General features: G+C 38.6%; 1 protein-coding gene across 1 annotated transcript in view; it reads right to left on the bottom strand.

The window, feature by feature from the left end:
- C6 (complement C6) overlaps positions 1-27,704 on the bottom strand; it is a 92,472-nt gene that overhangs the window by 12,094 nt on the left and 52,674 nt on the right. The window contains exons 11-17 of the mRNA XM_068535284.1: positions 25,339-25,564; positions 24,262-24,433; positions 23,783-23,894; positions 20,487-20,619; positions 19,401-19,589; positions 14,248-14,338; positions 5,072-5,313 (exon numbers count right to left, since the gene is read on the bottom strand). Coding sequence (XP_068391385.1) covers positions 5,072-5,313; positions 14,248-14,338; positions 19,401-19,589; positions 20,487-20,619; positions 23,783-23,894; positions 24,262-24,433; positions 25,339-25,564 — 1,165 coding nt within the window. The remainder of the gene's footprint in view (positions 1-5,071; positions 5,314-14,247; positions 14,339-19,400; positions 19,590-20,486; positions 20,620-23,782; positions 23,895-24,261; positions 24,434-25,338; positions 25,565-27,704) is intronic.

A 27,704-nucleotide genomic window follows, 5' to 3' on the forward strand; every position in this document is an offset into this window, starting at 1 on the left:
CTTGTCTAAGTGGGAAACACAAGAGAAGAAAAGACCTACAAACACAAACCCAAAACAATTAAGAAAATGGTCATAGGAACGTACATATCGATATTTACCTTAAACGTGAATGGATTAAATGCTCCAACCAAAAGACACAGGCTCGCTGAATGGATACAAACACAAGACCCATATATATGCTGTCTACAAGAGACCCACTTCAGACCTAGGGACACATACAGAGTGAAAGTGAAGGGATGGAAAAAGATATTCCATGAAAATGGAAATCAAAAGAAAGCTGGAGTAGCAATACTCCTATCAGATAAAATAGACTTTAAAATAAAGAATGTTACAAGAGACAAGGAAGGACACTACATAATGATCAAGGGATCAATTCAAGAAGAAGATATAACAATTTTAAATATATATGCACCCAACACAGGAGCACCTCAACACATAAGGCAATTGCTAACAGCTATAAAAGAGGAAATCAACAGTAACACAATAATTGTGGGGGAATTTAACACCTCGCTTACACCAATGGACAGATCATCCAAACAGAAAATTAATAACAAAACACAAGCTTTAAATGACACAATAGACCAGATAGATTTAATTGATATTTATAGGACATTCCACCCAAAAAAAGCCGATTACACTTTCTTCTCAAGTGTGCATGGAACATTCTCCAGGATAGATCACATCTTGGGTCACAAATCAAGCCTCAGTAAATTTAAGAAAAATGAAATCATATCAAGCATCTTTTCTGACCACAACGCTATGAGATTAGAAATCAATTACAGGGAAAAAAACGTAAAAAACACAAACACACGGAGGCTGAACAATACGTTACTAAATAACCAAGAGATCACTGAAGAAATCAAAGAGGAAATCAAAAAATACCTAGAGACAAATGACAATGAGAACACAATGATCCAAAACCTATGGGATGCAGCAAAAGCACTTCTAAGAGGGAAGTTTATAGCAATACAAGCCTACCTCAAGAAACAAGAGAAATCTCAAATAAATAATCTAACCTTACACCTAAAGGAACTAGAGAAAGAAGAACAAACATAACCCAAAGTTAGCAGAAGGAAAGAAATCATAAAGATCAGAGCAGAAATAAATGAAATAGAAACAAAGGAAACAATAGCAAAGATCAAAAAACTAAAAGCTGGTTCTTTGAGAAGATAAACAAAATTGATAAGCCATTAGCCAGACTCATCAAGAAAAAGAGGGAGAGGACTCAAATCAGTAAAATTAGAAATGACAAAAGAGAAGTTACAACAGACACAGCAGAAATACAAAGCATCCGAAGAGACTATTACAAGCAACTCTATGCCAATAAAGTGGACAACCTGGAAGAAATGGACAAATTCTTAGAAAGTATAACCTTTGAAGACTTAACCAGGAAGAAATAGAAAATATGAACAGACAATCACAAGTAATGAAATTGAAACTATGATTAAAAATCTTCCAACAAACAAAAGTCCAGGATCAGATGGCTTCACAGGCGAATTCTATCAAACATTTAGAGAAGAGCTAACACCCATCCTTCTCAAACTCTTCCAAAAAATTGTGGAAGAAGGAACACTCCCAAACTCATTCTATGTGGCCACCATCACCCTGATACCAAAACCAGACACAGGTAGTAGAAAAAAAGAAAATTACAGACCAATATCACTGATGAATATAGATGCAAAAATCCTCAACAAAATACTAGCACACAGGATCCGACAACACATTAAAAGGATCAAACACCATTCAAGTGGGATTTATCCAAGGGATGCAAGGATTCTTCAATATACAGAAATCAACCACTGTGATACACCATAGTAAAAAACTGAAGAATAAAAACCATATGATCATCTCAATAGATGCAGAAAAAGCTAATGACAAAATTCAACATCAATTTATGATAAAAACTCTCCAGAAAGTGGGCATAGAGGGAACCTACCTGAACATAATAAAGGCTATATATGACAAACCCACAGGAAATGTCATTCTCAATGGTGAAAAACTGAAAGCATTTCCTCTAAGGTCAGGAACAAGACAAGGATGTCCACTGTTGACACTATTATTCAAAATAATTTTGGAAGTCTTAGGCATGGCAATCAGAGAAGAAAAAGAAATACAATGAATCCAAATTGTAAAAAAAGAAGTAACACTGTCACTGTTTGCAGATGACATGATAGTATACATAGAGAATCCTAAAGATGCCACCAGGAAACTTCTAGAGCTAATCAATGAGCCTGGTAAAGTCGCAGGATACAAAATTAATGCACAGAAGTCTCTTACATTCCTATACACTAATGATGAAAAATCTGAAAGAGAAATTAAGGAAACACTTCCATTTACCATTGCAACAAAAAGAATAAAATACCTAGGAATAAATCTACCTAGCAAGACAAAACACCTGTATACAGAAAACTATAAGACACTGATGAAAGAAATTAAAGATGATACAAACAGATGGAGAGATATACCATGTTCTTGGATTGGAAGAATCAATATTGTGAAAATGACTATACTACCCAAAGCAATCTACAGATTCAATGCAATCCCTATCAAATTACCAATGGCATTTTTTACAGAACTAGAAAAAAATATCTTAAAATTTGTATGGAGACACAAAAGACCCTCAATAACCAAAGCAATCTTGAGGGAAAATCTGGAGGAATCAGATTTCCTGACTTCAGACTATACTACAAAGCTACAGTAATCAATATGTAAGTAAGACAATATGGTGCTGTCACAAAAACAGAAATATAGATCAATGGAGCAGGATAGAAAGTCCAGAAATAAACCCACACACCTATGGTCAACTAATCTATGAAAAAGGAGGCAAGGATATACAATGGAGTAAGGACAGCCTCTTCAATAAATGGTGCTGGGAAAACTGGACAGCTACATGTAAAAGAATAAAATTAGAACACTCCCTAACACCATACACAAAAATAAACTCAAAATGGATTAAAACCTAAGTGTAAGGCCAGACACTATAAAACTCTTAGATGAAAACATAAGCAGAACACTCTTTGACATAAATCACCGCAAGATCTTTTTTGATCCACCTCCTAGAGTAATGGAATAAAAAGAAAAATAAATGGGACCTAATGAAACTTAAAAGTTTTGCAAAGCAAACTACAAACAAGATGAAACGACAACCCTCAGAATGGGAGAAAATATTTGCAAATGAATCAACGGACAAAGGATTAATCTCCAAAATATATAAACAGCTCATGCAGCTCAATATTAAAAAAACAAACAACACAATCCAAAAATGGGCAAAAGAGCTAAATAGACATTTCTGCGAAGAAGACCTGCAGATGGCCAAGAAGCACATGAAAAGCTGCTCAGCATCACTAATTATTAGAGAAATGCAAATCAAAACTACAATGAGGTATCACCTCGCACCAGTTAGAATGGGCACCATCAGAAAATCTACAAACAATAAATGCTGGAGAGGGTGTGGAGAAAAGGGAACCCTCTTGCACTGTTGGTGGGAATGTAAATTACAGCCATTATGGAGAACAGTATGGAGGTTCCTTAAAAAACTAAAAACAGAATTACCATATGACCCAGCAATCCCACTACTGGGCATATACCCAGAGAAAACCATAATTCAAAAAGACACATGCACCCCAATGTTCATTGCAGCACTGTTTACAATAGCCAGGTCATGGAAGCAACCTAAATGTCCATCGACAGACGAATGTATAAAGAGAAGTGGTACATATATACAATGGAATATTACTGAGCCATAAAAAAGAATGAAATTGGGTTATTTGTAGAGACGTGGATGAATCTAGAGACTGTCATACAGAGTGAAGTAAGTCAGAAAAAGAAAAACAAATGTCGTATGTTAACGCATATATGTGGAACCTAGAAAAATGGTACAGATGAACCGGTTTGCAGGGCAGAAATTGAGACACAGATGTAGTGACCAAACGTATGGACACCAAGTGGGGAAAGCGGTGGGGGGGGGGGTGGTGGTGATGTGATGAATTGGGAGATTGGGATTGACTTATATACACTAATATGCATGAAATGGATCACTAATAAGAACCTGCTGTATAAAAAAATAATTAAAATTAAATTAAGAGAAAGAAAATTATGTGGCAGAATAACATATGATGACATGGAAATAGTTTCATGATATATTTAGTGAAAAAGAACAGTATATAAAATAAGATGTAGTATATGATCCTATTTTTTAAAAATCTTGTAACATAATCAATGCCACCCCTGAGGTGTGTGAGGCCCCAGGGACATTTTTTTAATGGGGTGCCTCTTTATATAAATGATTAAAGTCACTCCAAATTAGTGTCAGCAACATACTAGCTGTCTGATCTCAAGCAATTTGGAGAAAGACTACCTTGCTGGCCAGTGGCTCACCAGGCTGCTCTCTGGGAATGAGGTCTAGCTGTGAGCGAGGGATGACTCTATAGGTGGAGTCCCAGAGCTCCTTGGAGCATCTGGTTGACCCCATGCCTGGTGGGGGAGAGAAGCAGTAGAGGGTAGGAGAATGTCCCACAAGGAAGAAACAGGGCCTGGGCTCATGAGGGACTATGTGTGGGCTCAAGACATCCTGCCTATATAACCCTGCCAGCCTGGGCTGATTCCAGGCACTGCAAGAGGACTTCAAAAAATTTGAGGCAAATGCTTCCGGTAATTGGTATCCACATCCAGGCTCAGGGCACTCTATCTCTGCTGGCCTCAGCTGGTTCCAACTGCCAGAGGAAACTTAGAAAATTTTGATAAAGGCCCTCCAAAGCTGGGGATGGGGAAGAAGGGTACCTAAAGCATAGATCAGGATGGGTGTTCTTCTGACTGGGGTCTAAGGGTGGGACTGATTATGTATGTGCAGAAAAAGATTGGAGAGATTTACACCAAAATTGTGGGTGGGTTGGGTTCTACTTTTCCCTTCTATTTCAATCAATTCATAAATTTTTTTTGACAATGAAAAGAATTATTTTTGATTCAGGAAAGGTTATTTTAAAGAAAGAATGTATAAATGCAAGTAAGATATATTAGCTGAGATGAAGGTTAAGTGAGAGCTTTTCTAGTATGGGTCACTGTTGGAGCTTACCTGAACATTTTTCCCAGTCGTAGCAGGTGTCATAGCCACAGGATTCTTTCTTTGTGCTACTGGATGAAAGTTTTGTCCTTTCAAGACCCCATTCTAGCTGTGGACCTTCTTGGCATGAACCAACATGTAGAAAATGGAATTGCTGATTGTTCAAACATTTCTCGGCCAAAAACTTACAAGCGGTTGAAGTAAAGTGATGACTGGAGCTTGTATCAAGCACACAGATATCTTCTGAATAAAAGCTGTCCAAGAGAGGAAAGCAAGCATTTATATATGAAGAATAGAAAAGAAGAGATGGCGTGTAGCCAACTCATATGTTAACTTACCACCCAGCTATTCTTTCCCCCAATTTCTCTCCTTTCAGACTCTCATTTTATCTGGCATGCTCTGGGATTCCTCTTTCTAAAATTTCATTTTAAACATGGTACTACTCCCAATTGCCTTCAAATTAAAGTCTGAATTATTAAATTCTGATGATCAAAATCTTCCATATTTTGATCCAATCAACTTTTCTTTCTAGAATCATTTTTCCATCCTCCTTAATCCCTCTTTATCATCTGAAAAATTGACAATTTTCTAAACTAATAAGATCATTGTTCCTTTGCTACCATGCCAAGCCCTACTCAATCAATGTTGCATTGTCCCTCCTCTCTGCCTATCTGCATCCAGATCAATTCCTGGCTATATTTTGAAGCTAATCCTGATCGACCTAGCTGATGGTAGCCTGTACATCCTCTGAACACTTTTTTAACAGTTATTAATTGTAATACAAGAGTCATATATAATTATATAGCTTTGTAAGTGTATTTGTATTGTGGTTAAGAGCATGAGCTTTTAAGTCAATTAATCCCTGGGTAACTTGCTAAATCTAAGTAAATGGATGGCTCCTGCTAACAAAAGGTTAGCCATAGTCCTTCTCTTGCTGAGAGGACAAGAACGCCTTGATTATTCCAAATATAAGTTTCTTCTCTAATGTCAACTTTAGAGTTAACAATCAGTGCACCAGTGTGTAAAATTGTTTCCAGGAACTGAAGCCCATAGCTGAGAACAAAAGGCCACTTTCTGAAAACTTAAGCCGTAGGGCCAGCTACTCTCACAAACATCTTCAATGCCATATAAAAGAGGACTGAGGAGTATAGAAAGGGGCTAGAGAGGTAGGACTGAGCTGAAATTCAGACAGTTCCAGAGGACAGTCTGTATTCTCATGGTTGGGTATTGCAAGGATAAAGATAGACGTTTCCTCTGGGTTAAATGGACAATGGGAACATTTTAAGTACTCCCTAGAAGGCCATCTGCTGGGTGAGGGGACCCCAGCTGCAAGAAGCTCATACAAAGTGGACCACTTGTGGTTAATACTGAGGAGGGTAGATAGAGCCATCTTTGGGTTGAATTCTATCAGTGGAATGTTACAGAAAAAGACCCTGTAGTGTTCTCATAAATAAATAAACAAACAAATTAATGTGTCCCTACAAGTGTTTGTTCACTTGTAGCTCAGAGGAATGTGAGAGCGAATCAGTGTTAAAAGTGAAAAAAAAAAAAGTTGGTGCAAAGAAATAGAAGAAAAATTTAAAAGTAACAATTATGGACACACGGTTTTAAAAATGAAAATTGCCTTAGAACAGTCTGCATTGTTTAAAATATATATTTCAAAGTAAAAAAAAGCACAGTCTGTTGGCTTCCTACTCCATCATTCATTCTCTCCCTCAGTCATTTAACTCTAATTTTATTCAAAAACACTTTTGCTTCTAGCCAAAGAACTGCATTTCATAGCCTCCCTTGCAGGTCCACGCGGCCATGTGAATAAGAGAAGGGTAATGAGATGGACGCCATGATAAGTTTCCCAGGAACTCTCATTAAAAAGAGAGACTGTTTCCATTTCTGGTCTTCCTTCCTTTGTACTCCAGCAGGGAAGTCTTGGATCATGAAATAAATTTAAGAATGTCAGAAGAGAAAACTTTACTTTGATAAAAATAAATAAATAAGTAAAGTATCAGTTATACTTCAATAAAAAATAAATTATGAATATTAGATTTAAAAAAATGAATGGCAGAACAGAAAGCAGGAAGGAGCACCAGTCCTATCTGAAATGAGAGAATCACCAGACCATCCCTAGACTGCCTTCTTCTGCATTTATTTTGTGAGATAGAGAAACAAAACTTTACCTTAAGCTAATGTTATTTCGGATTAAATTCCCCTGAAAGTAGCTCTTAAATTAATAAGCACCCTCGACATGCCAGGGTTAGTTCATGTAAAAAAAGGCAGTTATAACAGAAGAGAGTCGTGGCAGCCATATAAGGATATATCATTTTTCTTCAAGCTCTCTGCCACCACATGAAAGAATAATCTCACAAAGGGATGTGTGTGTGTGTGTGTGTGTGTGTGTGTGAAGTCCATGCGCACACCTCTTTCTCTACTCCAAGCTTTTGGAGGCACAAACTAGCCCTATATTTAGGGAGAAGAGAAAGCCTTTGATATACATGAGACTGATTTTAAACTGGACAGGAATGAGTCTTTATCATCAGAATGAGACTATTCTTTTTAAAAACATCCTTATTGGAGTATAATTGCGTTACAATGTTGTGTTAGTTTCCGCCGTATAACAGAGTGAATCAGCTATACGTATACGTATATCCCCATATCCCCTCCCTCTTGCGTCTCCCTCTCACCCTCCCTATCCCACCCTTCTAGATGGTCATAAAGCACCAAGCTGATCTCCCTGGGCTATGCAGCTGCTTCCCACTAGCCATCTATTTTACATTTGGTAGTGTATATATGTCCATACCACTCTCTCACTTCGTCCCAGCTTCCCCTTCCCCTTCCCCATGTCCTCAAGTACATTCTCTACGTCTGTGTCTTTATTCCTGTTCTGTCCCTAGGTTCTTCAGAACCTTTTTTTTTTCTTTTTTTTAGATTCCATATATATGTGTTAGTTTGAGGAATTTTTCTCTTTCTGACTTACTTCACTCTGTATGACAGACTCTAGGTCCATCCACCTCACTACAAATAACTCAATTTCATTTCTTTTTATGGCTGAGCAACATTCCATTGTATATATGTGCCACATCTTCTTTATCCATTCATCTGTTGATGGACACTTAGGTTGCTTCCTTGTCCTGGCTATTGTAAATAGAGCTGCAATGAACATTGTGGTACATGACTCTTTTTGAACTGTGGTTTTCTCAGGGTATATGCTCAGCAGTGGTATTGCTGGGTCATATGGTAGTTCTATTTTTAGCTTTTCTAGGACCCTCTATACTGTTCTCCATAGTGGCTGTATCAATTTACATTCCCACCAAGAGTGCAGGATGGTTCCCTTTTCTCCACACCCTCTCCAGCATTTATTGTTTGTAGATTTCTTGATGATGACCATTCTGACCCGTGTGAGGTAATGCCTCATTGCAGTTTTGATTTGCATTTCTCTGATGATCAGTGATGTTGAGCATCCTTCATGTGCTTGTTGGCAATCTGTATATCTTCTTTGGAGAAATGTCTATTTAGGTCTTCTGCCCATTTTTGGATTGGTTTGTTTGTTTTTTTGATATTGAGCTGCATGAGATGCTTGTAAATTCTGGAGATTAATCCTTTGTCAGTTGCTTCATTTGCAAATATTTTCTCCAATTCTGATGGTTGTCTTTTCATCTTGTTTATGGTTTCCTTTGCTGTGCAAAAGCTTTGAAGTTTCATTAGGTCCCGTTTGTTTATTTTTGTTTTTATTTCCATTTCTCTAGGAGGTGGGTCAAAAAGGATCTTGCCGTGATTTATGCCATAGAGTGTTCTGCCTATGTTTTCCTCTAAGAGTTTTATAGTGTCTGGCCTTACATTTAGGTCTTTAATCCATTTTGAGTTTATTTTTGTGTATGGTGTTAGAGAGTGTTCTAATTTCATTCTTTTACATGTAGCTGTCCAGTTTTCCCAGCACCACTTATTGAAGAGGCTCTCTATTCTCCATTGTATATTCTTGCCTCCTTTACCAAAGATAAGGTGACCATATGTGTGTGGGTTTATCTCTGGGCTTTCTATTCTGTTCCATTGATCTATAGTTCTGTTTTTGTGCCAGTACTATACTCTCTTGATTACTGTAACTTTGTAGTATAGTCTGAAGTCAGGGAGTCTGATTCCTCCAGCTCCGTTTTTCTTTCTCAAGGTCGCTTTGTTTATTCGAGGTCTTTTGTGTTTTCATACAAATTGTGAAATTTTTTGTTCTAGTTCTGTGAAAAATGCCATTGGTAGTTTGATAGGGATTGCATTGAATCTGTAGATTGCTTTGGGTAGTATAGTCATTTTCACAATGTTGATTCTTCCAAGCCAAGAACATGGTATATCTCTCCATATGTTTGTATCATCTTTAATTTCTTTCATCAGTGTCTTATAGTTTTCTGCATACAGGTGTTTTGTCTCCTTAGGTAGGTTTATTCCTAGGTATTTTATTCTTTTTGTTGTAATGGTAAATGGGAGTGTTTCCATAATTTCTCTTTCAGATTTTTCATCATTAGTGTATAGGAATGCAAGAGATTTCTGTGCATTAATTTTGTATCCTGCTACTTTACCAAATTCATTGATTAGCTCTAGTAGTTTTCTGGTAGCATCTTTAGGATTCTCTATGTATAGTATTTCATCTGCAAACAGTGACAGTTTTACTTCTTCTTTTCTGATTTGGATTCCTTTTATTTCTTTTTCTTCTCTGATTGCTGTGGCTAAAACGTCCAAAACTATGTTGAATAATAGCAGTGAGAGTGAGCAGCCTTGACTTGTTCCTGATCTTAGAGGAAATAGTTTCAGTTTTTCATGATTGAGAATGATATTGGCTATGGATTTGTCATATATGACCTTTTTTATGTTGAGGTAAGTTCCCTCTATGCCTACTTTCTGCAGGGTTTTTTATCATAAATGGGTGTTGAATTTTGTCAAAAGCTTTTCTGCATTTATTAAGATTATCGTGTGGTTTTTATCTTTCAGTTTGTTAATATGGTGTATCACATTGACTAATTTGCATATATTGAAGAATCCTTGCATTCCTGGGATAAACCCCACTTGATCATGGGGTATGATCCTTTTAATGTGCTGTTGGATTCTGTTTGCTAGTATTTTGTTGAGGACTTTTGCATCTATGTTCATCAGTGATATTGGCCTGTAGTTTTCTTTCTTTGTGACATCTTTGTCTGGTTTTGGTATCAGGGTGATGGTGGCCTTGTAGAATGAATTTGGGAATGTTCCTCCCTCTGCTATATTTTGGACGAGTTTGAGAAGGATAAGTGTTAGCTCTTCTGTAAATGTTTGATAGAATTTACCTGTGAAGCCATCTGGTCCTGGGCTTTTGTTTGTTGGAAGATTTTTAATCATAGTTTCAGTTTCAATGCTTGTGATTGGTCTGTTTATATTTTCTATTTCTTCCTTGTTCAGTTTTGGAATGTTGTGCTTTTCTAAGAATTTGTCCATTTCTTCCAGGTTGCCCATTTTATAGGCATAGAGCTGCTTGTTGTAATCTCTCATGATCCTTTGTATTTCTGCAGTGTCAGTTGTTACCTCTCCTTTTTCATTTCTAATTCTTTTGACTTGAGTCTCCTCCCTTTTTTTCTTGATGAGTCTGACTAATGGTTTATCACTTTTGTTTATCTTCTCAAATAACCAGCTTTTAGTTTTATTGACCTTTGCTATTGTTTCCTTCATTTCTGTTTCATTTATTTCTGATGTCATCTTTATGATTTCTTTCCTTCTGCTAACTTTGGGTTTTTTTGTTCTTCTTTCTCTAATTGCTTTAGGTGTAAGGTTATGTTGTTTAATTGAGTTGTTTCTTGTTTCTTGAGGTAGGATTGTACTGCTATAAACTTCCCTCTTAGAACTGCTTTCGCTGCATCCCATAGGTTTTGGGTCATCATGTTTTCAACGTCATTTGTTTCTAAGTATTTTTTGATTTCCTCTTTGATTTCTTCAGTGATCTCTTGGTTATTTAGTAGTGTATTGTTTAGCCTCCATGTGTTTGTATTTTTTGCAGTTTTTTTCCTGTAATTGATATCTAGTCTCATAGCATTGTGGTTCGAAAAGATACTTGATATGATTTTAATTTTCTTAAATTTACCAAGGCATGATTTGTGACCCAAGGTATGGTCTATCCTGGAGAATGTTCCATAAGCACTTGAGAAGAAAGTGTATTCTATTGTTTTTGGAAGGAATACCCTATAAATATCAATTAAGTCCATTTTGTTTAATGTGTCATTTAAAGCTTGTGTTTCCTTATTTATTTTCATTTTGGATCATCTGTCCATTGGTCAAAGTGGGGTGTTAAAGTCCCCTACTATGATTGTGTTACTGTCGATTTCCCCTTTTATGGCTGTTAGCATTTGCCTTATGTATTGAGGTGTTCCTCTGTTGGGTGCATAAATATTTACAATTGTTATATCTTCTTCTTGGAGTGATCCCTTGATCATTATATAGTGTCCTTCTTTGTCTCTTGTAATAGTCTTATTTTAAAGTCTATTTTGTGTGGTATGAGAATTGGTACTCCAGCTTTCTTTTGATTTCCATTTGCATGGAATATCTTTTTCCATCCCCTCACTTTGTCTGTATGTGTCCAGAGGTCTGAAGTGGGTCTCTTGTAGACAGCATATATATGGGTCTTGTTTTTGTATCCATTCAGCCAATCTATGTCTTTTGGTTGGAGCATTTAATCCATTTACATTTAAGGTAATCATCGATATGTATGTTCCTATTACCATTTTCTTAATTGTTTTGGGTTTGTTATTGTAGGTCTTTTCCTTCTCTTGTGTTTACTGCCCAGAGAATTTCCTTTAGCACTTGTTGTAAAGCTGGTTTGGTGGTGCTGAATTCTCTTAGCTTTTGCTTGTCTATAAAGGTTTTAATTTCTCCATCGAATCTGAATGAGATCCTTGTGCGGTAGAGTAATCTTGGTTGTAGGTTTTTCCCTTTCATCACTTTAAATATGTCCTGCCACTTCTGGCTTGCAGAGTTTCTGCTGAAAGATCAGCTCTTAATCTTATGGGGATACCCTTGTATGTTATTTGTTGTTTTTCCTTTGCTGCTTGTATTATTTTTTCTTTGTATTTAATTTTCAATAGTTTGTTAATATGTGTCTTGGCGTGTTTCTCCTTGGATTTATCCTGTATGGGACTCTCTGCACTTCCTGGACTTTATTTCCTTTCTCATGTTAGGGAAGTTTTCAACTATAATCTCTTCAAATACTTTCTTAGGCTCTTTCTTTTTCTCTTCTTCTTCTGGGACACCTATAATTCAAATGTTGGTGCATTTATTGTTTTCCCAGAGGTCTCTGAGAGTGTCCTCAGTTCTTTTCATTATTTTTTCTTTCTCCTGCTCTGTGGTAGTTATTTCCACTATTTTATCTTCCAGGTCACTTATCCATTCATTAATCTCAGTTATTCTGCTATTGATCCCATCTAGAGTATTTTTAATTTCATTTATTGTGTTGTTCATCATTGTTTGTTTGCTCTTTAATTTTTCTAGGTCTTTGTTAAATGTTTTGTATTTTCTCCATTATATTTCCAAGATTTTGGATCATCTTTACTATTATTACTCTGAATTCTTTTTCAGGTAGACTGTCTATATCCTCTTCATTTGTTTGGTTTGGTGGGTTTTTACCTTGCTCCTTCATCTGCTGCATATTTCTCTGTCTTCTTATTTTGTTTAACTTACTGTGTTTGGGGTCTCCTTTTCCCAGGCTGCAGGTTTGTAGTTCCTGTTCTTTTTGGTGTCTGCCACCAGTGGGTGAGGTTGGTTCAGTGGGTTGTGTAGGCTTCCTGGTGGAGGGGACTGGTGCCTGTGTTCTGGTGGATGAGGCTGGATCTTGTCTTTCTGGTGGGCAGGGCTGCTTCTGGCAGTGTGTTTTACTGTGTCTGTGAACTTAGTATGATTTTAGGCAGCCTCTCTGCTTATGGGTGGGGTTGTGTTCCTGTCTTGCTAGTTGTTTGGCATGAGGTGTCCAGCACTGGAGCTTGCTGGCCGTTGGGTGGAGCTGGGTCTTAGGATTGAGATGGAGGTCTCTGGGAGAGCTCTCGCCTATTGATATTACATGGTGCCGGGAGGTGTCTGGTGGTCCAATGTCCTGAACTCGACTCTCCCACCTCTGAGGCTCAGGCCTGACCCCCAGCTGGAGCAGCAAGACCCTGTCAGCCACATGGCTCAGAAGAAAAGCAAGAAAAAAAGGAAATAAAGAAAAAAATAAAATAAAATAATATAAAAAAGCTTTTTAAATTAAAAAATATTATTAAAATAAAAAAATAATAAAAAAAAAGCAGGGAGCAACCAAACCGATAAACAAATCCACCAATGATAACAAGTACTAAAAATTATACTAAGATAAACATAAAAATCAGAAACTAGTCAGTCACATACAGCAATCCCCATGTCTACAGTTGGTCCCAAAGTCCACCTCCTCAATTTTGGGATGATTCCTTGTCTATTCAGGTATTCCATAGATGCAGGGTACATCAAGTTGATTGTGGAGATTTAATCCACTGCTCCTGAGGCTGCTGGAAGTAATTTCCCTTTCTCTTGTTTGTTTGCACAGCTCCTGGGGTTCAGCTTTGGATTTGGCCCCACCTCTTCATGTAGGTTGCCTTCTGGCATCTGTTCTTCACCCAGACAGGAGGGGGTTAAAGAGTGGCTGATTATGGGGCTCTGGCTCACTCAGGCTGGGGCAACGGAGGGGTACAGAATGAGGGGTGAGCCTGTGGTGGCAGAGGCTGGCATGATGTTGCACTAGCACAAGGTGCACCTTGTGTTCTCCTGGGAAAGTTGTCCCTCGATCATGGGACCCTGGCAGTGGTGGGCTGCACAGGCTCCCAGGGCGGGAAGTGTGGATGGTGACCTGTGCTTGCACATAGGATTCTTGGTGGCTGCAATAGCAGCCTTAGCGCTTTATGCCCGTCTCTGTAGTCCGCGCTGATAGCTGCATCTCGCGCCCGCAGAATGAGACTGTTTTAGTAACAAAAGCCATGCAAACTTAGTGGACAAGGGTGAGAGACAATTAAGAAAGCTTTCTACCAAGTGGGGAATGAGGAATTCAACAGAGCACAGGGGGTATCAGTTATATGAAGAATTAATATGCTTTGTGTTCATGGTTCAAGAAGCCCAGCTCCTCCATTAAGTTGCTTACACTAGACTGGTTTTCCGTTTCTAAACAGAGTCCATAGGGTATCTCTTACCCACAGTCTTCTTCTGGAGACATGCAAACGCATTCAGATCCCAACTGTTTTTGTCCTGGTTGACAGTGGCCTTTTAAGCGTGCCAAGGTATCTGAAACAAAAGAAAATGAAGATAAGAACAATGCACAGCATGGATTTCAAGTGATAAGTTTGAATTTAGGAGAAAAGGCAGTGGTGAAATGTTCTCATTTATCTTTTGGAGTTAGAGCATTCATTTTGGCTTTTCCAAATATGTTGTCATGAAATAGTCCATCGGAAAGGTCCTTTCTAGCTCTAGGAGCTGTCGTTTTCCAACCTAGAACTGCTACTAAGTTCAGAGAACTAAAGAAAATGGAATTGGTGAAATTTTTGCTCATTTGTTTTTCAAACATTTATTGAACGACTATGATTTCCCAGCAGTGCCATAGGTTCTGGGGATAGTGGGTTGAGAAAAATTTGACCCAGATCCCATGCTCTCAGAGCTTCTAGTCTTGTGGAGCAGACAGACATTAATCAAAAAACCACACTGTACACATAGAATTGCTGCTGTTATTAGTGCTATTAAAGAGAAAGCATATAATCAAGAAAATTGATGTAGCCAGGAAGGTTATGAACGGTAAAATGGGAAGAGAAAAGGGAGTGTGTTTGAAGCAAAGGCAATAGCAGGCATAAACGTGCTCAAAAGAGAGATAATGTGTGACTTTCTTGGAACTGTAAGAAAGCCAGGGAAACAAGGGCATGGAAAAGGTACAGCCAGAGAGATGGCTGTGTGGCAGACTGTGTAGGGTCATAAAGGGCTTTCAAAGGATTTTTGTCTTATTTTATAAGCAGTGGCAAGTCTTTGATAGGTTTTAGCAGGGGGTGGTGTGACAAAATCAGGTCTGGATTTGGAAAAGAAATTAATTTTGGCTTATCTGTGGGGAATGAATTTGGAGAGGCATGGTGGTCAAGGGCGTAGACAATTTATGAGGTTATTATAGTAGTTTGGGTGAAAGAGAATGGTAATTTGGACCAAAGTGCTAGAGGTAGAAATGGAGAGAAGTGGATGAACTTGAGACATTTTAAGCACATAAAATGGATGATATTGCATATTGTGGGTACGTTATGAGAACTGTCAAGTATAATTCTTAGGTTTATAGTTTGCATAAGAGAATAGATATTGGTGCCTTAACTGAAATAGAAAATACTAGAAGATGTTAGTTGTAGGGAAGCTACGGTGATGACTCAAGAACTCCTCTCTGCATATGTTGAATTTATAGTCTCTTTAAGACAGCCAAACAAAATAGACACATAGGAATTTGAATATTCAAGTCTAAAACTCAGTGGAGAAGTCTGTGATAAAGATTTAAATTTGTTATTAGCCTATGGGGGAATCATTGATGCTATGGGTATGGGTGAGATTCCCCAGCAGGAGAGTGTAGCATGAGGTGAGGGGACAGATCTTAGCCTTGAGGAACTCCAACATTTAAAGTCCATGCAAAGGCAGGAGCCTGCCAAAAATAGAGGGCAGCAGCCAGAGAGGTAGAAGCTAAACCAGACAGCGTTGTGTCTTGGAAGCCAGGGAAAGAACGAATGTGCAGAAGAAGGTCAACACTGTTGAATGCTGCTGAGAGGGCAAGGCAGATGAGGACCAAAATATTACCTATTCTGTTTAGCAATATGGATGTCAGTGACAACAATTGTGTGAATGGATTTGGGGGGATAATGGCTTGAAAGTCAGATTTTTCTTATAAGAATAATCAGTGAAGAAATGCAGCTCCCAAATGTAGCTATTTATCCCTGCATAATATTCTAGATATTAGGATGTTATGTGGAAAAAAAAAAAAAAAGGAATGAAAACAGCAGTAGTCCCCTAATAGTGGGAAAACAGACATTAATCAAACAATCATAGTGATGGGTTTATAATTAAAGGCAGAGATAGGTATTTTAAAGAAATACAGTTCCAGGAGATCATATCACCAAAAAAATCCAACTGAGAAATATAAGGAAGACCTATAAGGAAATGATGCTTGACCTAAGATGAGCAATTGAATAGTGTGTATGAGAGGAAGGGAGATTAAAGTAGAAGGAAGAACACTTGAATATATTATACGGAAGGGGAAATCTTGGTTATCTTTGCTTATGTTCAGGCTCATCCAGAGAAGCTTTAGACTGGTTGAATTAAACCTGGAGCTGACATCCTGAGCCTCCTGGATGAAACACAGTCTAGTTCCTGGACTGGATCTGACTAACCAGGCATCCGCAGAACCACAGTGGCCTCTGGAAGCAAGTAATTGTCAAAGGAGGGCTGTAGGCAGGTATATCAGGCAGGAGGTTTGGTAGGGAAGGAGGTTTATGTTAGAGGCAAAAATAAAGATTTAGAAAATTGGTAGGTTTTCTTCTTTGCTGCTATGCATTTCCATTCCCTATTATTACCCTCTGTTAGGACCCTCATTCCATCTGGTGAAATTTGGCTCAGAACTTTCATGAACATGGAGACCTATAGCTGCTGGTAAGGTCTCAGATACTAAGATTTCTATTGACATGGGCTTGTTTTTCTTTGGTTTCTATGTGGCTACGCCTCTTTGGCTTTTGTAAATAAATCCACGCTTAGGTCAAGGAAGGACCCTAAGCTATACATTGTTTCCAAAGAGCGTCAACTTTCAAGGGTACAGAGCATTGTTCCCTCCCTACCAATTTGACATTATCAATGATCACCTGCAAGGACTCTTTGCTCCCTCACTAAGCGTCAGGTGGAAGCCCAAACTGGCCCTCAGCTGCCCATGCTGCCTGCCCTGCACAGTTTGTGAGTAACACGGAAATGAGAACATTGCGATTTTTAAGTGCTGAGGGCAAGGGGATCTTCCGGAGGTGTTGATTTCTTAGAGGAAGGGAAAAAACTAACAGTGGAGGTGTGCAGCATCTCATTTCTTCAGGAAGCAAAATTCTTTTTCACGTTGAAAGAATTAAAAGTCTTCCTGGCCAACCAATGACCTGAAGTCTGTTTATCACACAGCTCCTTCCACATTGACAGGAAAGAGTGTTCAGTTTTATTGATGATTTTCTTTCTTTTTCTGTGACTCCCTTCATTGATCTTCCTGACAACGTTGTTGAGAGAAAGTATATGAGATGGGATATTTCTTTCCTTTATCTTGATGTAGAACATTTTGTTATCTCTCAGTTTGGATTATAATTTTAATTTCTTTTCCAAACACGGAGACATGCGTGCATTTGCGTATGTGTGTGTGTGTGTGTGTGTGTGTGTGTATGTGTGTGTACATATGCTGTTATTTTTATAAAGAGGAGGATGCTACCTAAGATGCCCAGAGGACCTTAACTCTCTAAACCCTGTGGTCCCCAAATGCATTCATACCTCTGACATATATGATCAGAAGTCGAGTGAAACCAAGCCACAATACTAACCTGAAGTTCTCACAAATTTCCATGTGGTCTCTTTATCAATAGTTTTAAGGTTATATAATAGGTTAAGTTTCCCCTTTTCTTTCACACATGGTAAAAGCCCAGAAGAGGATAAAGAAGGCAAGATGGCAGAGAGCTTGAGGAATTATCAGAGCTGCTGCACAGTTCTTGTTTGACCCAAACTGTCTGACTTTGGGTCTAATTTAGCCTCTCTGTGTCTTTGGTTTTTTTTTTTTTTAATTTTATTTATTTATTTATTTATTTATTTATTTATTTATGGCTGTGTTGGGTCTTCGTTTCTGTGCGAGGGCTTTCTCTAGTTGCGGCAAGCGGGGGCCACTCTTCATCGCGGTGCACTGGCCTCTCACTCTCGCGGCCTCTCTTGTTGCGGAGCACAGGCTCCAGACACGCAGGCTCAGTAGTTGTAGCTCACGGGCCTAGTTGCTCCACGGCATGTGGGATCTTCCCAGACCAGGGCTCGAACCTGTGTCCTCTGCATTGGCAGGCAGGTTCTCAACCAGTGCGCCACCAGGGAAGCCCTGGTTTTTCATTGACAAAATAGGCTCAATCATATCTGAGCTCAGAGAGATCATCAAGGATTCTCTGATTAAAAATGAGGCATTATTTGAAAAAGCATGTTGAGAACTTTGGAAGATATGAATTAGTAGAAGCTCCCTTAACTGTCCTCCAAGTAACCAACAGGCCAGACTAACCAGGGTGTTCAGCTGCTCCATGCCAGCTGCCTGTCTAACACTGAACTGCAAGCTTTACAGGCTCCTCTCTGCCACAGCTTCACACTTCTGCCCTCACCAGTCCAGCTATACACTTACCAAGAGTCAGTTTGGTTTGTTTCCAAGTCTATTTATGCCAGTTACTATTGTGATTGTGTAAGTTGATTAAACATATCAACTGACAAAGGAGGAAAAAGAGTTGTTTTTATAAAAACTAAGGTGAAAATGCTGAATAATTGAAAGTGGTTTGCAAAAATTTTGCTTTGAATTAATGTGGATGAGACTACTATAAAAGATTAAGGAAAAATAAAAGAATTTTGTAGTCAAATTTGCTGCAAAAGTTGCCTTTAAGCTTTCACCTCTCTTCAAAAGAGAGATGATTCTCAACTTTGTCTGTATCTGGATTAACTCGGAGAGATTTTATACAAACATGAAATATTGGGCCCTCCCAGCTCAATGGCATCAGAACCAGGGGATGGGACTTAAGCAGAGGTGTTTCTTAAAGAAGTGCCCCACTTGGAGTTAAAAAACCCACTGTCTTAGAGAAACTGATATGGGATAACATAGATGATGAATTATGTATTTGTTTTATTTGAGAAAGAAATCTTGGAACTCAAATCAGGAGACCCTTTAGGGACTAAGAGGTCAGAAAATTGGTGAATATTTGTGTATTTCTATGTTCTAAGTTAAAATAAAATGTTTAATTAAAAAGTAGTGTGGACTACTTTTCTATGGCTCTCCACTTGAACTAAATTTTCAGTTAACCATCAATTCTGATTTTTTCATATGAGAGCACTTGCACTCCCTCAAAATAGTGAAGTATTAAATTGGAAAAGAAAACTGACCTCACTGTCTAAGATTGGAAGACATCCACTTGACCAATAGCTACTTATGTGCTGCCTGACTTCATCATCGACACAGGGTGAAATACAACCCAGCCCGTCAGTGGAATCTTCTTAAGAAATAGCTCCTCTGTAGATGCTACATGACCAACCACAAAGGACACCACCTTAGCAGACCCCAGTATCCTGAGCAGCTACTCACCTTTTTCACAGGTGAGTGAGCTTGAAATGGGAGGTGTCCAGGAATCCCCACTGCATGTGTACCTTGATGGCCCAGCAACAACAAAGCCTCTGGGGCAGGTTAGCTCAATGGATTCACCAATTTTATATAATGTCTGAAATGGTGACAGTGTCAGTACTTCCTGCACCACTGGCTTGAGGCACTCTGTCCCTGCAGAGAGAGAAATATTTCAGATGTATTTGGTGGAGCAGAATACTCAATGGATACAGGCAGATTTTGTGCAATCCAAGAAGTGATTTTAATGTGATTTACCACATTTGTTCAGCTTTAATGCTGCCTTTTGATGAGAAAAACTGGGGGTTGAGGATCCCAGTTGAGAAACTGGGAAACTGTCTTTAGTTCCATTAACTGAAGAACTTGTTAAGGAACTGGCTTCAGATACTCCTAACTTTCATTACATCATTGGGACCTTTTCAAGAAATAATCTTTTCCACTCTCCTCCCCAGTGAGTTTTCCCAAAAGCAAGTCACCACATTGTGGGTGACACAGAGACAGGATGTTCTAATTGACACTGGTCTCAACTCTGTGTCATGATATTCCAGAATAACTCTTTGGAGTCCCCATCTGAGCCTTGTTTGAATCGCATTTTGACTTTCCTGAAGCACGGGTATGTGGGGAGCCTGCAAACTCCTCCTCTCTCTTTGGGCAAAGGATGTGGGTGTGCTCCAAGGAGAAAATTGCATTTCACAAAAAATCCCATCTCTGATACACAAAGAGTGTAAGTATCAGCTTCCTGGGACTCATTATTTCGCATCTCTTTGTACATCGGGCAAGGCAGATGCCTGTGGTTAGATGCAGTTAGCAGATTTCTTCTCAAGCACATGCCTCACAATCCTGCTAATACGCAGGGGCAGGAAAACTAAACTATGAAGATAGTTTGAAATCTAATTTGAGCAGATGAATCCTACTTTCTGCCTTACTAAACCTTTTCACCAGAGTTACTAAAAAATATTAAAGTGTACTAATCTAAGGGTGTGACTTTGCTCTATTTATTTGGGGCACATCCATTCCTAGCGGAGTCATGTGGAAGGCCTGCCCAGTTCTCACGTCGGCATTCCACATCTCCTCGCCTCCACGTTCTGTCTGGTAAGCAGCTGAAGTACTGGTATCCAACAGGTTTGAAACCAGTAAGGCATATGATTTCCACTTCTTCCCCAACGGAGTACAGTTTCCTTTCATTCTAGAATTAAAACAGAAATCAGCACATTACTAATGTTATGAATAATACCTTCAAACACCTTGGGGTCCTCCTGGATTCTTTCTGTTCCTTCAATCGTGTATCTACTCAGAGTCTACTCAATTTCTACTTCTAAATATCTCTCAAAATTCTCTCCTTTCCTTTGCCGTCATCATTGTCTTTGCTCACAGCATGTATTATCTCTTACCAGGACAACTATCTAATTGGTCCCTCTTCTAATCCGTCTTCCATATTGCTGCTTAAATTGATTAGAATATATATATTTATTTTAATTAATAACTTGCTCCCCTCTGTAGATGAGATGGCTTACTATTGCAAGAAAAAGAAAACTATATATGTATCCTGTAGTGGCTATAAATGGAATAAAAAATGTATCCTTCATACGCAGAAAATATATGCAGATGCTATGGTAACACATTGACTACAAATCATTTGAAAGTGTTCCTAATAACCTATTGGTCATCATATACTTTCCCAGTGAATGTGTAATTAAAGTGCAACTCCTGGCATTTGGGGGTCACTAAAAGATTTTAAAGATAAGATGGGTTTTATATTCTTAGCTTGGAATATGAGATTTAACCCACTTTCCCATCCTCACCTCTTGCCATTTCCTCCCATAGAACCTATGGTCTAGCAAAACAAAACCATCTGCTATTCTTTGCACATAATACTCTCTTTCATGCCTCCCTGTCTTTACCTGGCTGTTCCCTCTATCCTCAACATCTTGTCTCTTCTGTTCTCTCAAGACCCAACTGAAAGAGAACTTCCTCTGTGGAAAATCTCTTTCATTTCCCCAGCTTCATCAGGTGTACCATCCTTTCAGTTTTGGGGGGAAACTTGTACAAAGCTCTAATTTATGTTTATCACATTTATCATCCCCGCCCCTACACTTGAGTGGCACTTCTATTACCAGGTCTCCCCTCACAAACCTTTATATGGGGCTTAATAACTCTTTGCTGGAAAAAATGCAAAACACTCTCCTTCTTAGGAAGACACTAATGTAAAAGTAATGTAACTCTTTCCTTACTGAGTGGGAGACAAGTACAAAGAATTGACTAGGAAATTATTCTCTGAGAATCGAAGTTGGGAATTTTGAGGGAGGTGAAGGCTCAATCGTCAACATCTGTTATTACTTGGCCACGTGATTCAACTTTTTTCCTAGAAGATGATTAATTTCCTGAATACAAAAAAGAGCATTCCATCTTTGGTTATTATGGGTATGGCTGTGTTTCCAAGGGAAATGGCATGGTGACTAGTATTAATGATCTAGATGTTTTATTCAAAGGCTGCACATTTTTCCTGCACATTCATCCTGAAATAAATTATTGTCATAAACTTCTGCTTCCATTTCTTTTATGAAGCTATAACCTATAAGTGTATGTTGCAACCATCAAGCTTTGTCCGACATATCTGCTAGACCGACTAAACAAGGACCCTTACCCAAAGTCACTGTCACTTGCCAATGAGGACTTGTGTCTTGGTCACTAAAAAGATATCTTCACGTGCAATGACATGATTGCTCTAGCCTGGAATGAGGCATACCTGCCTCTGTTTGACTCCATATAGGGGCATTTTGCTACTAGGAATCTAGAAGGTACTTATTAGGAAAAGTTAAAATTGTATTACTTTTGAGCAAAAACTATCGTCAGGTAGGAATTAGGCCTTTAATAAAGAGCAAATTAAAACAAGGAGTGAACTTATTCGTGGAAATGGAAACTTACAATCTAATTTTGTAAAGAGTCATTAGAAGAATGAATCACTGTTTAAACCCTTTGTGTGTTTTTAAAATTAGAATGTCAATCATTTTAATACTTTATTTAAGCAGCTGGCACAAACGGATTAAAAATTATTTAGGTATCTGGATCTGACAAAATGTAATTCTGAGGATACTGTTGTAGGGCAGGGACTGGAAAACTTTTTCTATAAAGGGCCTTGATTGTCAACTGCAGGTCAGGCAGTGTCTGTCACCTTGTGTCACAGTTGCACAAAACAGCTATGGTCATTATGTAAACAAAGGAATGTGGTTGTGTTCCAATAAATTCCATTAAAAAAAGAAAAGAAAATAATACAGAGGGCAGGCCAGATTTGGTCTGTGGGCCATAGTTTGCTAACTCTTATTCTAAAGGATTTGTTCCCAAAGTGTGACTTCTGACCTAGCAGCATTGGTATTACCAGGGATCTTGTTAGTTATGGAAGTTTCTGGGCCCTGCTCAAGACTAGCCTCTAGTGCATCTGGAGTATGAGAATCTCTGGTTCTAGAGTAAAGACTAATCGACATTACTGCCCCTCCAAAATATTTCCTCCCCCTCACACCTTTAGGCCTGGTACCTTATACATGAACAGAAGATGAATGAACAGGGAAGATACATTAGCCCAGACTATGCTCAATGGCTATTTACTTGCTGGCCCTGGAGAATCGAGGGTTATTGATTTTTGATCATAAATATGATACAGTTGGAAACAAATTAAAGGCTTTACTGGGTTTAAGAAAGGTAAACTTTTTTAAAAAAAGGTAAAATTGATTAGGACACATGCCTCCTGTCATCAATTTTAAATATTATTTATCTCCTGAAAGTTTATATCTAAAGCCACAGAACTGTCAAACAAAAAGTATTTAGTTGTTTTTAATCATAGAAACATATAGTGGTTTAATGAAAAAAGATAAAATTAAAAGGTATTAAAACTGTACTGACTGCTTAAGAATTCTATAGGTTTTAACCTAAAAAGCCATTTACAGACTCAACACCTCCTATGTTACAGTCAAGACTAGTTTCTCTGATAACGTGCCTTAGATAGGGGGTTAGTTTGCTCAGATTCAGAAATAAACAGTCAGATCTTAGTTGCAGATTCCTACAGAAGTCATGCAAACCATTCTCCACTCACATAAATGTACCGCCACACGAGTTCGTAGTGCCAAGGCACACAAAAGTGTGTGTGTTAGTTTGGTCTAACAACCAGCTATGAGGACACCTCCAGGGAATTCACAGGGAAAAGTGATGGAGCCTTTCTAACTATTCCTTTTTTACTTTTTAAGTCAACAGGTTATTAAACTAAGAAAAAAATAACTCTAAATAAAAGAAAGCGCATGTTTCTTAAGTTCTATTTTTTTGGATTCCAAACCTAAAGTAAAGGTCAGGATGCTTACCCGGATAAATGCATTTTCTGGAGGGACTGGTTGAGGACACCCTGAATCTGATTCTAATTCAGGGAGGTCTATTTCTTTCACTTCCTCATCATCACTGATGCATGGTTGTCCACTAAAAGGGAAAAATAAACGTGTGTATAAGACAATAAATATGTGTGTGTATATATATATATATATATATATATATATATACACACACACACACATTTACATGTTTATGTATATACATATATGCACGCGTATGTACACATTATATATGTGTGTATATATATATATGTATATAATACATTTAAAAAAGAGAGAAAACAGAGAGGAAAAGGGGTAGCAGCCGATCTAACACCTCACTGATATGTTGTGTTGGAATAGGTAAAATTCTAATCATTTCTTTACTTAGCAGTAAGAAAATAAATATCTTAACTGTCTAGTTTAGTAGCGGTGTTGGGGGAGATGCCCCGCTCTCTCCCCATACCCATCCTTACTCGTTCTGCATTATGGAAAATGTGCAGTGCTCCTCTTGCCGCCTCTCCCCCTCACAGCTTTTCCCTCCTTGCTGGGGGGCAGGGTGGTTGCATTCTCGGGTTCTCGATCTCTTGTAAGTAGCATCACACGTGCTCCAGGAAGACCAGCAGCCCCAGTTCCCGTCTACAGCATCTGGAACACAGGAAGACCCACCCACCGATCATGGTGCCTCTGGGAGAATTGGGGCTTTGAAGTCAGGTCAACTGGGCTTTCTCACAGTTTAGCTGTGGGAGCCTTTGCGGAATATCATAGGGTTACTGTGAGGATTAAAAGAAATTATCTGCGCAAGGGGCCTGACGTATCACCTGATTTCCCTTTCCTGTTCCCACAGCCTGAATAAAATGGCAACAACTATGAATCGTTTTCAACTATCAGCAACATATCACACACATACATATATACATAAATACATGCATACATGTGAACTTCTTCCAAATAGAATATATATAAAATTACATTTTTAAAGGTAATAGACTATATTCTTACTCCCATGACATATCCTCTTTCTAAGGAGGGTTAGAGGTAACCATGAACATTGCTTGGTCCTGTATGAAAACTTTGGTTGTGTCTTAATTTATCCCTTATTACAAGCCACTCTCATTCTACATTATAATGCACAAGAGGTTTATAACAAGAGCATCACATATTTTACTTTATAGTGTGTTTTATTATTTTATTTATTTTATGTTATAGGCATTGTGCTGTATATGTATATATATATATGTAAAATCTTTGGGTATATAGTGGCATTATCCCCATTTTATGGATGAACAGATTGAGGCATAGAGAGGTTAGGTGACTTTCCCAAGGTCACATAGCTGGTAGGTTACAGCTGAGATTCACACCAGGACTGTTTGACCTTTGAGTCTAACTTTCTCCAGGCCTATTTTCCTTGTGAGTTTGCATAAGGTGGAAATTGCTTATGCAGTTCTCTTATGCAGAGAAGTTTTGTTTTGTTTTGTTGTTTTCATTGACCAACCTACAATACCTTTGGGAGGGGAAAGCTTCCTACCTCATAGCAAGTTACTGACACTTACTAGATTTGTAATCCGGAGAGCGCCTCTCACAGTTCTCACCGTAGGTGCCACTTTGGCACACGCACAGACATTCGGTCCCTGAGAGCATGGGGTGGCCGTTATTAGGGCATCGAGCACATTGGCAGGGGTCAAACTTGGCTGCATATTCTTGATAAGCTCTCCTGAGGTTGTTCCGTCTTGTCACCGCACAGGGGATATTTCTTACCAGGTCTGTGATGGGAGCAAGCTAAGAGCAGATGGGAGAGAGGAGGTCCAGTCAGAGTCACATCTCTTTGGCATATGTTGCCATCATGGCCCAGTTCCCGTAGAATGAGAGGCAAGGTCTGGAAAATCCCACACTTCAAAGGGATTGTTGTAGAATATGGTATATCTGTCGATAGGACTAGTGGAGAAAAGCCCTCCCCATGAGGGTGGGGGAGCTTCTTTCCCTTCTACAGTGGGTAGCGCAGCTATCTGCAAGATTAGCTGGCTTCTGTTGTCTCTAAAGCATGGCAGGTGTAAAGTATCTGAAGCTTACTTTCCCCGGAATTCTACTATGGAGGAAGCCTCACATGAGGGGTCGCTTACTTGGATTTACATCGACTTGTTTATTAAGCATCAAATGCATGCATCAAAGTACTGAGAAAAGTGACCAAGAGTTAGGCAGCTCAGGAATGCTTTGCTGAAGGCTCATCAAGTTTGACTCAAGGGGAAAAATCTGGAAAGGGTGAAGAGAGGCTTTCAGTGTTCTTTGTTTTTCCAGGGACAGTACTACTGGCTTTTGGTGGAACCAGATGAGAAAATGTGGAAAGACAAAATAGAGAAATGAACTTGCTGGTAGGATCAATAGAAGAATTACAGTAACAAATATGGAGCTAACACAAAATCAGGGCTCACTTTATTTTAAAAAAACTTTATTGGAGTATAATTGTTTACAATGGTGTGTTAGTTTCTGCTTTAAAACAAAGTGAATCAGCTATATGTATACATATATCCCCATATCCCCTCCCTCTTGCATCTCCTTTTCACCCTCCTTATCCCACCGTTCTAGGTGGTCATAAAGCACCGAGCTGATCTCCCTGTGCTATGCAGCTGCTTCCCACTAGCTATCTATTTTACATTTGGTAGTGTATATATGTCCATGCCACTCTCTCACTTCGTCCCAGCTTCCCCTTCCCCTTCCCCGTGTCCTCAAGTCCATTCTCTTCGTCTGTGTCTTTATTCCTGTCCTGCCTCTAGGTTCTTCAGAACCTTTTTTTTTTTTAAATTCCATATATATGTGTTAGCATATGGTATTTGTTTTTCTCTTTCTGACTTACTTCACTCTGTATGACAGACTCTATGTCCATCCACCTCACTACAAATAACTCAATTTCGTTTCTTTTTATGGCTGAGTAATATTCCATTGTATATGTGTGCCACATCTTTATCCATTCATCTGTCGATGGACACTTAGGTTGCTTCCACATCTTGGCTATTGTAAATAGTGTTGCAATGAACATTGTGGTACATGACTCTTTTTGAATTATGGTTTTCGCAGGGTATATGCCCAGTAGTGGGATTGCTGGGTCATATGGTAGTTCTATTTTTAGTTTTTTAAGGAACCTCCATACTGTTCTCCATAGTGGCTGTATCAATTTACATTCCCATCAACAGTGCAAGAGGGTTCCCTTTTCTCCACACCCTCTCCAGCATTTATTGTTTGTAGATTTTTTGATGATGGCCATTCTGACCGGTGTGAGGTGACACCTCATTGTAGTTTTGATTTACATTTCTCTGATGATTAGGGATGTTGAGAATCCTTTCATGTGTTTGTTGGCAATCTGTATATATTGTTTGGAGAAATGTTTATTTAGGTCTCCCAGGGCTCATTTTAATTAACATTTTAAAACCTCAGAGGAATGACTCTCTAGTGCAGTGTATGACTCACAAGTGCCCAGATGGGCAGCTGGACCTCATTTTCCTACAATAACCTGTAGAGCTCCAAGTATCTTCATGCTACATGTAAATCATTCTACCTTCATGATGATTGAACTCCTTTATTTTCATTTAAATGAAATGAGCAGAATAGCTCCTTAAGGGGCTTTTTAAAATGTGCTTATGTTTTAGGCAAAACTGGCTCAAAGTAGCATATGAGTGATTTGTGGACAAAGTATTTCGTACCTAATAAAAATCACCCTTTAATGTAATTACAACAAATATAAGACTGGTAAATTTAATCAATGGTGATAGAAACAGAAAATCAAATGGGTCTAAAATCCCATTTATCCCACAGAGCTATAAATGAAGATTTAGGGGGGCTCATCAAATAAAGAATTGTAAGAAAAATACAGAAATCAAATTTATTACATGCATGGGGAGTAGAACACTACTCCAGGTAAGTTTAG

Source organism: Eschrichtius robustus, chromosome 2 (assembly GCF_028021215.1).
Source record: "Eschrichtius robustus isolate mEscRob2 chromosome 2, mEscRob2.pri, whole genome shotgun sequence".
Lineage (NCBI taxonomy): Eukaryota > Metazoa > Chordata > Mammalia > Artiodactyla > Eschrichtiidae > Eschrichtius > Eschrichtius robustus.